The sequence below is a fragment of the Sceloporus occidentalis genome, unplaced genomic scaffold (genome assembly GCF_023333645.1).
Source record: "Sceloporus occidentalis isolate IW3139 unplaced genomic scaffold, rSceOcc1.0.p SCAF_2, whole genome shotgun sequence".
In the NCBI taxonomy this organism is placed as follows: Eukaryota; Metazoa; Chordata; class Lepidosauria; order Squamata; family Phrynosomatidae; genus Sceloporus; species Sceloporus occidentalis.
Window position 1 is genome coordinate 169,305,541 of NW_028316982.1, and position 15,612 is coordinate 169,321,152.

The following is a 15,612-nucleotide window of genomic DNA, read 5'->3' on the forward strand; positions in this document are numbered from 1 at the left end:
GAAGCTGGCCCAAAAAGACGTGGCAAAGTTCTGCTCCTTTTGGGCCATGAAAAGCCTCCTTTAATGGCTGTGCTGTGACCCTATGGCAGCTTCAAGATGCTCTGGTGGCATGCGGCGTCTAAACATCGCACAGCTGGAGCATCTTAAAGCTACCCATGCCAGTGCGGCAGCCTTGCTTCCAAGGCAGCTTCAGGGTGTCATCAGATCATACAGTGTGTAAACGCCACATTCTGAAGATGCCCCGAAAGAGTATTTTAAGGTCCAACTATTCCAGCCCTTAGTTGGGTCTGTACTGGTAGAATAATATTTTTTTCTCTTTTTATTTTAATTACAGTCAGGATTGAGGGTCAAATCCCTACTGTTTATTAGTTGTGTGTCTTTTTTCCCCTTACTCTTTTTTCTCTCATTTGCTTTTTAATTCCTTCCCCATTTACCCATCATTTTCTCTTCTTCTATCCCCTCACCTGGTTTCTTTATCTTTGATTGAACTTCTACTCTCATCATATGGTAAAATAGGTTGGGTCTGATAAGAATCAGACTCCAACAACATCCAATGAGTTGAAACTTTCCCACCCCTAAGGTCTGGAATAAAAATGAAGAAGAGATTATTTTCTCCCAAAAACAACATCCAAGAGTGTTCTTTTCTTGAACTGAATCTCATTGAAACCAGCTGCACCAAGAAGGCCCGAGGGCAGGGAACCGTCTAACTAAAAAGATTGCATGTACAGCGCTGTGTAAATTTATAGCGCTTCATAGATAAAAGTTAATAATAATAATAATAATAATAATAATAATAATAATATACTCAGATAGGGTCCGTTCTTTTCCTTCAGTATAAAGTAGCATCGCTATGGAGTAGATATGGGCTTCTATAGGTCCACTTCTGTCTTCATTGAGAAATGTCTCCAATAATAATACACCACCACCTGTTAATTGGAAAAAGAAGATAGCATTACCTAATTCTGCAAATATTTTGAACTGATTCCTCGCATGAAAAATACTTGAGAAATGTGTGCCAGTGTACAAAGAATGAAGAAATGTTTGGAACATATCTACTCAAGCTTTGCTCAAGGTTTCTGGCTCACAGTGACCTCTCCATGTACATGATTGCACACCTCAGCACATATACATGGGAATTCTTAATCCTCCTGTTTCTACCCAGGGAGATCTCATGATCATTGGAGGGATCATTTGGAGAGTGAGATGGGAATAGCAAGCAACTATGGTCAGCCCCTCACATTCACAGGCATAGCCCCCCCCTCACAAAAGTAGAAAACCACAAATATAGGTGAATATAAATAAAAACTACAAATGCTATTTTATTCTTTAAGAATTTCTAGGTCCTAAAGCATGGCTCTATGATGGAAGATGGCCAAAGAATCATGGTGGAGGACTTAGAGATTCCTAGAGAGAACATGCTAATCAAATCCACAGATCATCAAATCCACAAAAGGGTAAACAGTGAATGTGGGGAGCTGACTGTATACTGAGACTGCGATTTCTCATGGAAGTTTATCGCATGGGAGTTAAACCGCTCCCCAGCGCGTTCTAACGGGGGCGCGCACGGAATGCGATGGGCACCGGATGGGGCCCAAAACACGACTTTATAGCATGGGGGGACGCCGCCGCCATCGCCGCGCGTTCCCATCGCGTCCCAATTCGATTCCAGAGGGCGCCATTTCTGGGGACGCTTTGAAACAGTTCCCAGAAATGACGACCTCTGGAACCGAATTGGGACGCGATGGGAACGTGTGGCGGCGGCGGCCCCCCGTGCGATAAAGTCACGTTTTGGGCCCCATCCGGTGCCCATCGCGTTCCGTGCGCGCCCCCGCTCGCCCCCGTTAGAATGCGCTGGGGAGCGGTTTAACCCCCATGCGAGTGTCTAGTAAAGCAATGGTTATTCCCCTGCAGTCCAGACTAGTGGCTTCCCTCCAACTTTGGAGTGCATACAGGAAAAAGTTACAGTTAGTGTACCCCTCCTCTACAAGAGCTCATATAGAATGTTCCCACTCTTGCAAATACACACACAAACACACAAACATGCACTCTGCAGGTTCTAGATGTCTGGGAAAGGGCCAGGATTGCCTGTAGGACATGATGGCTCTGATAACCACTTAGGAACAAAATTCTTGCAATGCAGTCTTATACACACTCTCATTGTTACCCAGGCCCAGATGCTGTTTGATTGCAACTTCAGCATTCTTCACCATTAGCTGTGCTCATGAAGGATGACAGAAGGTATGACTCCTGTATATGGAGTAATGCAGTTTGCCCATACCTCCTTTAACTGATTCTCAAAACAGAATAATTTGATCCCACCTCAAATTAGATGTTGAAAACTTTCTATCGATTATGACTCATTAACTGCTGCTTCTGGGGATAATGCAGATAATGGGCCTGAGAATGTTGCATTCACTTGATACTTGGAAGACATTGGAAGAATGAAGGATACCTCTAGAGAACCCAAAGAAGATTTCAATGGGGGGGGGGGGGGGGGAAGAGTAGCTCAGTGGTAGAGCTCCTGCTTGGAATGCAAAAAGCCGAAGGTTGAATCTCTGTTCCCTGCATATAAGGCTGGAAAAGAATCATACCTCAAACCCTGCATTATTGCTGCTAATTGCTGTGGACAGCATGCTTTTTCTCAACATTTGAGAAACTGAAACTCCAGCAAACAAATTAAAAACAATACATATAGCTAGACTTTGTCCATCAGAGGCTTGATGAGTGCTCACTTCTTCATCAGAGGCAGCAAAGAGAAGCCTTGTCCTCATCTTATACTATCCAAGCACACATACCAGGTTTACAAGCCTTGTGTAGTTTAGTTAGTAGAGTCAAACACATCTCATCGTCCCAGTCATGGAGAATTCTAGCCAATATATACAGATCAGCTTCAGGGACTGGATCATTAAAAAAATCACCTGTCATATAGGAAGAGACAAATTATTTCTACCTTTTGTAATATGCTATTTTTATTTAGCAGTACAATGTGTTCCCAGTATCCATGAGGGTTTGATTCCAGGACTCTCTGAGTATACCAAAAAATGAGGATGCTCTAGTCAGCATGTAAAATTTTAAATTACTTGCACTCAACAGTAGCCAGGCTGAGAAACAGCCCTAGGGCAGCTGAAGACCTATAGTGGCAAGTCCTGGGTAACAGGCATGCATTATATCTGCTGAAACAGGAAGAATGTTCACCTGGTGTCCAGGCCTCCTCACCACAACTTTCTCTACTGCCCTGGTATAGTTTCTCGGCCTGGCTGTAATCAATCCAGGTTTAAAGAGAAGTTTCTTCATTTCAATCTGTTGCTGCTTAAATCTACAGATAGTCACAGATATTGTATAAACCAAGAAGATTTATTGCCTGTAGGAAAGGACAAAAGTCCTAATGACATTCCATGTACAGAAGCATGCTGGTTTGAGAGCAGAATTTTACTTTACCATTGTTGAAAGGGCGGAGCTTCCACCCCCAGGGGCCAGGCCACCTCCTCTTTGCCGGCCCCTGATGGGGCCCCAGGCCCTGTCAGAGGCTGGGAAAGAGCCGGCGGGGACCGCCAGCGCTGGAGGCCTCCGCATCTTTGCCGGCCCCTGACGCCAGAGGCCCGCCGCCGCCGCAGGAGCCCTCCTGAAGGGCCCCAGCGACAGCAACTGGCCTCCCAGGGGCCCGCTGCCGCCATCGGAGCCCTCCTGGAGGGCCCCAGCGATGGCAACTGGCTTCCCAGGGGCCCGCTGCCACCATCGGAGCCCTCCTGGAGGGCCCCTGCGATGGCAGCTGGCCTCCCAGAGGCCCGCCGCCGCCGCCAGAGCTCTCCTGGAGGACCCCAGCGAAGGCAACGGGCCTCTGGGAGGCCTGCTGCCTTTGCAGGAGCCCTCCTGGAGGGCCCCAGCAACAGCAAATGGCCTCCCAGGGGCATGCTGCCGTCGCAGGAGCCCTCCTGGAGGGCCCCAGCGACGGCAACTGGCCTTCCAGGGGCCCGCTGCTGCCGTCGGAGCCCTCTTGGAGGCCCCAGTGAAGGCAACGGGCTTCCCAGGGGCCCGCTGCCTCCGACGGAGCCCTCCTGGAGGACCCCAGCGAAGGCAACGGGCCTCTGGGAGGCCCGCTGCCATTGCAGGAGCCCTCCTGGAGGGCCCCAGCGACGGCAAAGGGCCACCCAGAGGCCCCCTGCCGCCGCCGGAGCCCTCCTGGAGGGCCCCAGCAAAGGCAACGGGACTCCCAGGGGCCTGCTGCCGCCGTCAGAACCCTCCTGGAGGGCCCCAGCGACAGCAAAATGGCGGCACCCAGAGCTGTGAAAAGCCGCAACGGGCGGCGGTGGTGGCAGCAGCAACAGCAGCCAGGGGCTGGTCGCCAGGCCTCCGCGGGCCACATCCGGCCCGCAGGCCGGAGGTTGCCAACCCCTGGATTATATCAAAGCTTTCGACTGCATAGATCAGGGGTCGGCAACCTCCGGCCCGCGGGCCAGATGTGGCCCGTCGAGGCCTTTGAGCCGCCCCCGGCTGCTCCTGCCGCTGCCGCCAGTTGCGGCTTTTCGCTGCTCTGGGTGCCGCCATTTTGGGGGAAAATGGCAGTGAAGTCTCACGCGACCTCAGGGAAGGTCGTGTGAGATTTCACCACCATTTTGGGGGGGAAATGGCGGCGCCCAGGGCTCCGACGGCGGCAACGGGCCCCTGGGAGGCCAGTTGCCGTCGCTGGGGCCCTCCAGGAGGGCTCCGGTGGCGGCAGTGGGCCTCTTGGAGGCCCGTTGCCTTCGCTGGGGCCCTCCAGGAGGGCTCGTGCAGCAGCAGCGGGCCTCCCAGAGGCCCGTTGCCTTCTCTGGGGTCCTCCAGGAGGGCTCTGGCAGTGGCAGCGGGCCCCTGGGAGGCCAGTTGCTGTTGCAGGGCCCCTCCAGGAGGGCTCCGGCGGCAGCAGCAGGCCCCTGGGTGGCCAGTTGCCGTCGCTGGGTCCCTCCAGGAGGGCTCCTGCGACGGCAGCAGGCCTCTGGCGTCAGGGGCCGGCAAAGAGGAGGTGGCCTGGCCCCTGGGGGTGGAAGCTCCGCCCCCGGGGTGGAAGCTCCGCCCCCGGGGTGGGAGCTCCGCCCTGGGGGTGGGAGCTCCACCCCGAAGGGTTGGAGCTCCGCCCCAGAGGGTGGAGGCTCCACCCATGGCATGCGGCCCCGCCCCCAGGGGGTGGAAGGTCCACCCCCCGGCTTCGCCCCCCCCCAGTTGTCTGAGGGACAGCAACCCAACCCCTGGCTCAAAAAGGTTGCCTACCCCTGGCATAGATCATAAAAAAGTATGGCTCTCTCTCTGAAAGATGGTTGTGCCACATCATTTGATTGTCCTGATGTTCAACCTATACTCTGGACAAGAGGCCACTCCTGGGATGCAGCAGAATAGATTCTAACTGGTAAAATTATTAGGTGCATTTCATCACCCTATTTGTATAACTTATATGTGGAAGATATTGTCTGAAAAGTGAAATTGGACTTCAGTGAAAGATGTGAAAATTGGCAAAAGAAAGATCAGAAGATTATGCTAAGCAGAAGATACCATATAAATAGAAGCTAGTAAGAACAACTATTGAACAAAATTTTAGGAGACAGTGTTAAAAGAGGAGTACAGCCAATTATTATGAAGGCAAAAACATAACCAGGAGCCCTGGTGGCGCAGTGGTTAAATGCCTGTACTGCAGCCATTCACTCAAAACCACAAGGTTGTGAGTTCAAGACCAGCAAAAGGGCCCAAGCTCGACTCAGGCTTGCATCCTTCCGAGGTCGCTAAAATGAGTACCCAGACTGTTGGGGGCAAATTAGCTTACTTGCTAATTAGCTTACTTGCTGTTCACCGCTATGATCTTTGGAATAGCGGTATATAAATAAAACAAATTATTATTATTATTATTATTATTATAACTGCAGAAGACATAACTTTAAACTCATAATGAAGACAATGAAATTATTAAAGATTGTCTATAACTTTTCTCAGTCATAATTTAGAATGGAGACTCTCTCAAGATATCAGAAGACTAGTGAAGGGCAGTTAAGAAGGAATTAAGTAAATCCTCAAATGTAAAGATACGTTGTTGAATATCAGTGTCAAAATTATCCACATCATATTATGTTCTATTTTTATGTATAGATGTAAAATCTGGATAAGGAAGAAAGTTGTCAGAAGAAGACAAAAAGTCATCATGAGATAGTGCTGGACTAGAGATTTATGTATTTTAGGTGTCCCAGTATCCCCATGATCCAGCTATATCAAATTGCTGGAGGCCAGCAACAAAGGCTGCGATGGCTTAGGAAAAATCAGAAAAGGTATTATTGTTAATATAGCATGTATATTTTAGTCACGGGGAAGTCTGAAAATAATGTGTGAAGGAGCTTGATAAGAGGGTGCATCAATCTACACACTCTGCATTTCTTACAAAAACTGAATATCAAAGATGAGTTTAGGCAACTAGATCAAAGAAGACCATATTCCCTTTCATCCCTGATGTGTTCATAAAAACTCATCCTGTCCAATGGTTTTGGGGTACATTGTTAAACAACAATGTCATAATCATTCACATCATTTCCGTCAATAGATATTTTCTATTTTTATGTACAGATGTAAAGCTGGACAAGAAAGAAAGCTGACAGAAAGTGGGGGAGGGTCACTATATATCACATCATTAGAGATTTATGGATACCATGGATTGCCAAAAAGATAAATAACAAATCATAGAGCAAATCAATCCTGAACTCTCACTTTAAGCCATAAAGACTAAACTGTGGCTATTGTATTTTGGGTATGTCACAAGAAGAGATGTTTCATTAGAAAGAGTGATAAAGTTGAAGACAGAAAAAAGAAGAGGAAGATTGCAATACAGATCAATTGACTCAGCAGTGGAGCTTGCAGCTCTGTTTTTTTCAAAACCTGAGCAGAGCTGTTAATAAATGGGTCACTTGGAGATCTCTCACTCATACATTTGCTATAAGACAAAGTAAACTTCACAACATATAGCAAAGTTCCTACCCTTGAGAGGGTGTGTTTATTCCTCACCTCACAGCCTCTGCCAAATATTGCAAACTTGGATAGGAGATCTCAGAGAGTAACTTCATGTATTGATACTGGGACTTTGGGCTTGATTTAGCAAGGCAGAGGTTGGCAAGTTCTGTGTTTCCATGAAGACCTTAAAATAAACAAGACAAAACATTACGTTGTAAAACCGTGAGAGAAGGAGAATAACAGATAGGTAACAAGTAGGGAAAGCCAGCATGGTGTAGTGGTTTGAGCAATGTGGGCCCAGACAGGTGGGTGGGGGGAGCGACTTTCAGCTGCTTTGTGGGTGTGACATTTAGACGATGCACACTCCCAATGCAGCCCAAAGCCACTCTTATGTCACACTCTAGTCTTTTGGAACAGAGCAAAAATGAGCCAGGATAATCCTGCTCCTGATGGTGCAGCTTTGGGAGTAGGCCATCTGGTCGCCATAATCCCAGCCTGATAGTGGCCGGAGCGGCCTTGCACCACTTCTTCCCAGCTGTCTGCTCTTCAACTGAATTACCACTTGGAATTCATGGAAACCCACTGGGCGATCTAGGGAAAGTCACACTCTTTCAGCTTTATAGGAAGGCAAAGCCAAACCCCTTTGAACATATTTTCCCCTTAAAATCCCATAAATCATAAATAACCTGAAGATAACAAAGGGATGCCAGATCTCAGGTCCTTGTCCTGAGTCTCCAGTTTTCAGTAATCATCTCCAGGGGGGAAACAAAGGTGCACATTTTCCAATTTTGAGGGACTCAAGTCTAGGCAAGGGGAAATTTGCAAGGATTAACTCATAGGTTGCTGAAACTTGCCAACATGCTTTAGGTGGATCATGATTTACTTACATAGGGGCTCAACAGACGGGCAGAGAAACACTGTTCCTGTTTGGCATGGATTGTTACCGCAGCAACCAAATAGTGCAGCAATGATCCACTCCCTCTCAGGAGCAAAAAGAAGCTACTGAAAGCAGCTTCCTGGAACGGGCGTGATTGGTGCACTCACTCACTGTGAACGCACCCCTTCCGGCCAGCATCGTTTGGGCGCTGCATCATGCTCACATAATCTTGGAGCGCCCCCCCCCATGTGGACAGGGGTGAGCCACGATGGCAGGGTGCCGCCAGACTAGGGCTTCTAGGCATGTCAATGCCCAGCCTCATCTAGCCCTAGTCCTGTACTGCCCCTTAGTTTCCTCCTTTCATTCCAGTTGTTGTGTCAGAGTGGCTCAGCCTTTGAGCACCATCTGCATGCAGTATCTGGCTAGGAGCAAGTACGCTAGATTTAAAGGTTCCTTGTCTCCCTAAGGAGAGGAGAGGGAAGAATCTGTGAGCAGCTCTTTTAACTAAGGCTTAATTTCCAAAATGGAAGATATATGTTATCTCTGTGTGTGTTTGAATGGCAAGCTGTGAGCAGCTGTGGCTAGTACTTGATGATCATCCCAGGCCCAGGCCCAGGCCCTGAGGATAACCAGGGACTTCCCTAGGCAACAAAGTTTGGCCTAGTAGCCTCAGGGCCTAGGTGTTTGTGGACTGGCAATCCTACTACTAATGAATGCAGCATATTGTCACCAAGGGCCAGTCTACACAATGAAAATTCTCCTGGTAGAAAGCAAATAGAATATGTTCCAGCCATACTTTTACTGTAGCATTATCAGTTGTGTGGATGTCCTTGCATGGCAGAGGGTAAGCGGATGGGTGGCCAGATGGGTAGATGAGTGTTATTAAGGGGGGATACATGATAATGGAATCAGAATTGCATTTGTCTACATCGATTTTTTTTTTAATACTGTGTGGCTGACAGAAATCACATACATGTGAACAGGGAGGAATTTGGTCAGAAGAGCAGACAATAGGAACTGATTTGAAAGTATGAAAATTTGCAATCAAATTCCATAAAATACACACATATAGACTGGTCCCAAGAGGCAACCCAAGTTGCTTCCTTCCTCTGATATGGTTACCTTCATTGTCCTTCTTCTCCATTCTTAGTAACTTTAAACCCACACAGACCTCCAACAGCCTCTCCATTCCTACATGGCTGGTGCCCAGGCGTTCAGCGATAACTGTGGAGGTCAGAGTTTCTTCAGACTCCAACAGCAGATCAAATACTCCCAATTCACAGGCAGTAAACATAATCTGCAAACAAAAGGAATAATGTGTTCAGATACTTGGCAGTTATAAAAGTTAATTTTCTTTCTGTTGTTGCTGATATGACCCATTTTAAAATTTGTAACAGACTAACAAACAGTCTTTGTTTATAAAATAACAGTGACCAAATACAATACAGTACTAAAATATGGACACCTTTAAGGAAGACAGGAGATGCTTTTGTTACACAAAAACTACTGCTAAATCAAGAAGATAGTGGAGAATCCTATTCAAAGCTCTGCAGTTCCCATCAGCCACTTTTTAGTATGTCAGTGAAATGTAGAGACCTCTCTGAATTCAAGGCTATTCTGGACAGTGCTTGCCGAAGATGATTTCTTTGGGGGAGAAATGCAGAGTTGTGCAAGAGATGAAATATGCAGTCAGAGTCACAAAAGACAATACCAAGGAACCAGAGCCTCCATCCCTTTCCTAATTGCTTCCCAGCCTTTTTCCTTTCAAGGTCTAAGTAAAACTTCTGTTCTTTAGCTGAGTGGGAAGTGTCTGTGGGTGGATGTAGGCTGAATCCCATCTACCCAAACAGTAGGACCACCATACTCCACCTGATAATTTGAGAATCTTGTGTTTGGTCCCCCCATGCCCTCATCAGTAAAATTTTGCAGAAAGACATGCGTTAAGCAGCCAGGAGTACTCCTTATACAGTGGGCCCTCAGTATCCACAGATGCTCAAGCCCATTGTCCTTGATGGTGATGTGACCATTAGGGCCAATGGCACAAAAGTCCCTCTGCCCCTCTCCCCTCCTCCCTCCCTCCTTCCTTCCCTTTTCCCCCTCCCTCATTCCTGACATCATTCCTTCTTCCTCCCAATCTTCTGACTTGAGTTGGCTTTGAGGGTGGAGTCTACTGCCCAGTCAGCTGGGGCCAGGGCCAGGGCTGGGGCCAGGGCTTGAGTTTGGAACCCCGTCACCAAGCCTAGCACCTGGGACGGAGCCTGTGGACTCCCAAACCCAAGCCCTGGCCCTAGTGCTGGCTTCTTCTGGCCAATGGGGAGCCAGGGTCAGGAGCCGAGGCCGGGGCCAGGGCCATGGCTTGAGTCTCAGAGCCCAGAGACTCCATCTCAAGTGTTGGGCCTGTGGATGGGGCTCTGAGACTCAAGGCCCAGCCCCGGCCCAGGCTAACTGGGCAGTAGACTCCATCCCCAAAGCCATGCTGGGTCGAAAGGAAGGAAGGAAGGAAGGAAGGAAGGAAGGAAGGAAGGGGGAGAAGGGAAGGAAGGACAGAAGGAGGGAAGGGAGAAAGAGGGGGCAATAAACTTTTATCCCCAATGGGGGTGCAGTGCTTGCGTGCCACCAGTGGGGACAATGGGGGCTTTCCATTTGCAGATGTTCAAATCCATGGATGGCAAGCTCTTGGATTAGGAGGGCCCACTGTATGGAGGGCAACAGTAGGGGTTTTTTTACCCCTGTAGTTCATACTAGAAGCAGGTCACTCAGACATTAAACGTCAAGCTGTTGCAAATATAAAATAACACTGCAAACATTTTACCTCCATGAAATGACTCAAAAGTGAAGGGAAACCATTTAGCCAGATAAGCACTCTATAAGATGAGAGCACTGGACACAATATTTCCAGTGAAGAAGCTCTGAAGTATGCTAGTTCTTAATAATGGGCTTCATTACTTGGTTGTGGGAATAAGTTAGAGAAGAGGACCACATTCTGAGGGCCTTCAGATACTTTTGACATTTATAGAAAAAGTGAGTGCAGCGCTCCAACTGCCCCAATTCATCTGTTCCACTTTTTCAGCTGCATTTAAAATGCCCCAGTTTCTATCTCCTCTCCACTTTTCTCCTCAGTTTACTGCAGTTGCTGTAAACGGAGTTCAAAGTGCTGTAATTTTTTCCTCAGTACTGCAACCCAGAGAGGGAGAGGATAAAAGCAGAGGGTGTAGGTACTTGACCTTCCCAGTGGGCTCAGGAAAAAGCAAACTAATGCAGCCCCCCATAGATTGTGCATTCTTCTTCATTAGTAACTTTTCCTATTTTTACTATGCTCTGCTGTTGTATGGCCCCATGTGTCCCAGTTTTCATTTACATACATACATACAGTACTTTATTGCTTTTGGCAATGGCCATTGCAAAATCAAAGTAATAATACAATACACATAAAATTTCCATAAAAACAATATACAACAAATTGTATTTGATAGCAAAAGTTTAAATTTAACAATTTTGGACATTTGTAAAATGTTGCAATGTATGGTTGGAATAAAAAGGAAGAGCTGCAATGGGCGAACGTCATCATCAAGAGCCCTGTAAATTCCAAGAATGAGGCAGAAACATAAACTTTTTGAACTCCTCTAAGAGAGAATTGTCAAAGTAGAAAAACAGTTTGTGAGAGAAGTAATATTTGGATTCAACAGAGAGAAAGAGAGAGAGAGAGAGAGAGTTAATAACACACATGCACATATAAAAAGAATTAGTTAGCAGTGTCAGAAAGAAAAAGTTTGAACGTCATGTGAACTCTAAAGGTGTGTGGACTTCATATGAACTGTAAGGGTAAGAGAATTGCTCCCCACCGCAAACTCCATCAGCGGCAGCACAGCAGCAGCCAGGCTCACAGCTGAGGAAGAGGGAGAGAGAGAGACGCTGGGAGGAAGGTATAAACCCTCCCCCCCACCGCAAACTCCAATAGATTCTAATGAACTCTAATGGCCTAATCCACGCTATTAGTGAGTAGAGAACAGCAGCTCAACTGTTAATGCTCTGTGTTTTTAGAGGATTATCCATAAAGGGATATTTAGGAGCGTTAATTTTAATTTTATTCACCTCTTCCTGTAATTTTATCATCTCTTTGATAATAATTTTTTCCCCCTCAAAATTTATAAAAAATATATCTGCAGACTAGTTATAGTTTGGAAATAATTTTAGATTTGGAATTAGTTAGTCATCATATTCAAAGGGCAATTTTATTATTGGAAGATCAAAAAGTGGTCCTATCCCCCTCAGTGCCATGTGGTGCCACCTGCTGGGACTAGCATCTGTGACAGGCTTAAAGATGGTCTCCACCAGAAGCCAAAAAAAGAATGGTAAATCCAACAAAGACACAGCAAGCGTAACAAACCACCTAATGTGGTCCTATGTTACAACAGCTGACAACAAAAGGGTCAAGGCAAATTGTACAAAAGAAAGAAAGCAAAGGGGGAAAGGAAAATCTACCGATGAAATAGGAAATGAACAGAATGAGACCCAACCAAAAGTAAATGTAGATAGCCCCATTTCAGGATTTGATAAAAACAAGGATAAATCTCCCTCTGCTAAAACCAACCCAGACACTGAGGTAGCAATAACAGGTGAATTGCATGAATGGGGAAATGAAAAGTCATCCTCTGAAACAAATAGTAGCCATCTAAACCATGATGAGAGCCTTATGTCATTTTTTGAGGACCTTCCTCCTCTTGATGAACTACTAAGAAATGAGGAAAAAATAATAGCTGAGTCTCAAGAGCGCAGAGAAAAAATTATGAAACAGCTATTAGCCTTGGAGGCAGAAACCCAAAATGATCATGAAACTATAAGAGAAACAGACCCAGAACAAATAGTAGAGAATAAGACAGCTAAGGATAACATTAGTATAGATCCTATTGAAGACATATACACCATCTTAAAAGCCCATGGTAATATAATCAGCTCCATAAAGGCAAGCATCGAGGTTATTTGTCACTTGATAGGTGAAGGCATCCTAAGAGCAGCACCACCTAAGGAGGTCAAAACAGTGACAAAACACATTGAATTGCAAAATCAGATTGTTAAAAATATAAGTAAAAACAAGAAACAACATGAATTAAAACTTGGAAAAAAATGTGATGAAGCGGGGGAGGAAAAAGAGAAAAAAATGTATACAGACCCTAAACACGGACAACCAGAAGAAAGAGTTTATTAAAATGAAAAGTTCTATAAACTTTAATTTTAAAAGATTGTTCAAGATCCTGGAATCTAAAACATCACAAAAAATCAAAAAATCAAAAAAGAAAGTAGAAAGAACAATAATTAGAAACGAGAAAACAGGCATAATTAAACTCTCACAAGCAAACAGTTTGATTGACCCCAGCTGCATGACAGAGCAGCATAAGCAGAAGATATTAAACAAAGAAAAAGAAATCATAGACAATAAAACTGAATTGACTAAGACAATCGAATCACAGAAACCCAGTCTAGAACTTAATAGCTTTCCTCCCACGTTAATCTTGAAAAAAACACAATTGGCTTTCATAAATTACCCAAAACCATATGGCATAATACAGGAACCTCAAAGGAAAGAATATCTCATTTATTTATTGGAAGCTGCCGGGATAAACATACTAAGGGTTAAAGACATTGAAAGTATAGAATATCTGTTTTATAACTATAAAACTGCAAGAGCACTTGTAACGTTCACCAACGAATTCATTGCAACAAGAATTTATAAACTAAGAAATGTGCTCTGGTATCACCAGATGGAAGTTAGAAGAGTCTTTGGCTATCCAATACCCTATCCTCTACTAGACCCCCAATCAATCCAAGTAAAAAGGAAGTTTGCCAAAAAAATAAATCAAATAAAACAGATGTTGGGGACTTGATATGTCTTGATGATAGCCAAGAGAATCATGAAAAGAAAATGGAGAATTCTCCGACTCTCCTTGACACAGAGATCCCGGAAGAGGAAGGATTAATAAATTCATTTAAGAAACTCCCTCTGCTTGACAAATTGGCCATTATAGGTAGGCTCAACTCACTCCAAGCTCAATTAAATAAGCTTTGTGACGCAGAATATATAAATAGTGAATCTCCCAATACCCAGATAAATAAGATCTCAACTGGACATACAAAACAGCTAGAAACAGAAAATAACACCATCAACAAGACTTCACCAAATAGTAAATCAAAATCTGATGACATTTTTTTACTTTAGAAAGGGTAATAATCTTGTAGTAACAACTAATGAAATCCAATCACCAGCTAAATTGTGTAAGCATCAAGGAAAACTCTCCTGACCTATTGCTACCCCAACCAGACTTATTTCATGGAACATTGCAGGTTGGCAAAATAAGGTACAAGACGATAATTTTTTGGCATTCCTACAGACATATGAGATCATTTTTCTACAAGAAACATGGGTTCAAAATGGGGGCGAACTCACCTTACAAGGATTCTCAACATATGTGTCCCCAGCCTTAAAAACTATAAAGTTTGGTAGACCAACTGGAAGTTTAGCAATATTAATTTCAACCACACTGTTAGGCTCAGTTCTCCAACATCCATCATTATCCACCCCAAATTTCTTAGTCTTATCCATTACCAACATTTTTCCTGAAACGGTCTATTTAATCTGTACTTATATTCCTCCTTTAAAGTCCAACACCAATAACAGTTTCCTGTGGGAAACTCTTGATCATGTGCTTGAAGAGATAGACAGCTTAACCCCTAACTCTTGGGTGATTATAGGTGGTGACTTTAATGCCCGTATAGGTGTCACTTCCCCAAGTAAAATGGCATTTGGGTTAGCTCTTGATGACATTCCTGAAATTCACCTGAGAGCTTCCATGGACACAATTCACAATCAAGCTGGTAAGCACCTTTGTGAACTTATAATGAAACATAACTTGTTGCTGTGTAATGGGCATGGTGTGGGAGACCATGAGGGTAATTATACATACATTTCCTCCAGAGGCCACTTCAGTACCATTGATTATATATTAACCTCCAACAACACTCCAATTGATAGAAATACATTTAAAGTAGTTACAAGAGCCGAGAGTGACCATTTTCCACTTGAATTGTCGCTCCCTCAAATGCCACCAAACAATATTTTAAAAGTAACAGACCAAACCCAATATGAGATTCTGGGCAGTAAGAGGTTAAAATGGAATGGCAAACTTCAGGAGAAGAGCTGTAAGTCCCTCGACTCCCCTAAATTTGTGAAACTCAGGGAAAATATCCTGCAAGAACCAAATCAGATTATAGACGCATATCAGGCTTTAATATCACAAATAAAACCTTTATTATGTTCAACCTATGTGCCCAAAAATACCAGAACCAAACCTAAGACATGGTTTGACCAGGAATGTAAAGAGTTTTAAAAAAAGTCTAGTTAACGAAATTAGAAAATTGAAGCCAAAGGGTACCAAAGGAAACACCTCAAAACAGATAGCCCAATTATGGCAAAATTATAAAAAATTACTTAAAGAAAAGAAACAAAAATACCATGAAGCACAATGGAAAGAACTAAGAGAGGCAGCTATTCAAAAAGACTCACAGAAATTTTGGTGTTTAATAGCCCATGGCTCCAGAACATCAAAATATGTACTGGAGGCCGCAGTGCAAGGAAGTGACTGGGAGAGGCATTTCTCCAACATCTATAAATCTCAAGATGATCTGTCGCAATCAATTTGTCTTGCCAAACCACTAGATACCCCTGAATGGCCCGAGGTCACCGTGAATCAAATTAAAGGAATCATCGCCAAGCAATCTAT

The 15,612-nt window shown here is 44.8% G+C and overlaps 1 protein-coding gene across 1 annotated transcript; it reads right to left on the reverse strand.

Annotated features, from left to right (window-relative positions):
• Positions 1 to 605: 605 nt before the first annotated feature.
• LOC149319280 (acetylserotonin O-methyltransferase-like) lies at positions 606 to 9,742 on the reverse strand. The gene is made up of 6 exons (XM_089508406.1): positions 9,680 to 9,742; positions 8,960 to 9,134; positions 7,013 to 7,144; positions 2,796 to 2,918; positions 803 to 926; positions 606 to 690 (listed from the first exon to the last, which is right to left on the reverse strand). The coding sequence occupies exons 1-6, from the start codon at positions 9,740 to 9,742 to the stop codon at positions 606 to 608; spliced, it is 702 nt and encodes a 233-aa protein (XP_089364532.1).
• Positions 9,743 to 15,612: the final 5,870 nt, after the last annotated feature.

Coding starts and splice junctions, on each gene's coding strand:
- LOC149319280 (XM_089508406.1), bottom strand. CDS start 9,742: ATGGGGGGACCAAACACAAGATTCTCAAATTATCAGGTGGAGTATGGT. Junction 9,135..9,679: donor ATGGTGGTCCTACTGTTTGG/GTAGATGGGATT, acceptor TTTTGTTTGCAG/ATTATGTTTACTGCCTGTGA. Junction 927..2,795: donor ACACAAGGCTTGTAAACCTG/GTATGTGTGCTT, acceptor TCCAATTAACAG/GTGGTGGTGTATTATTATTG.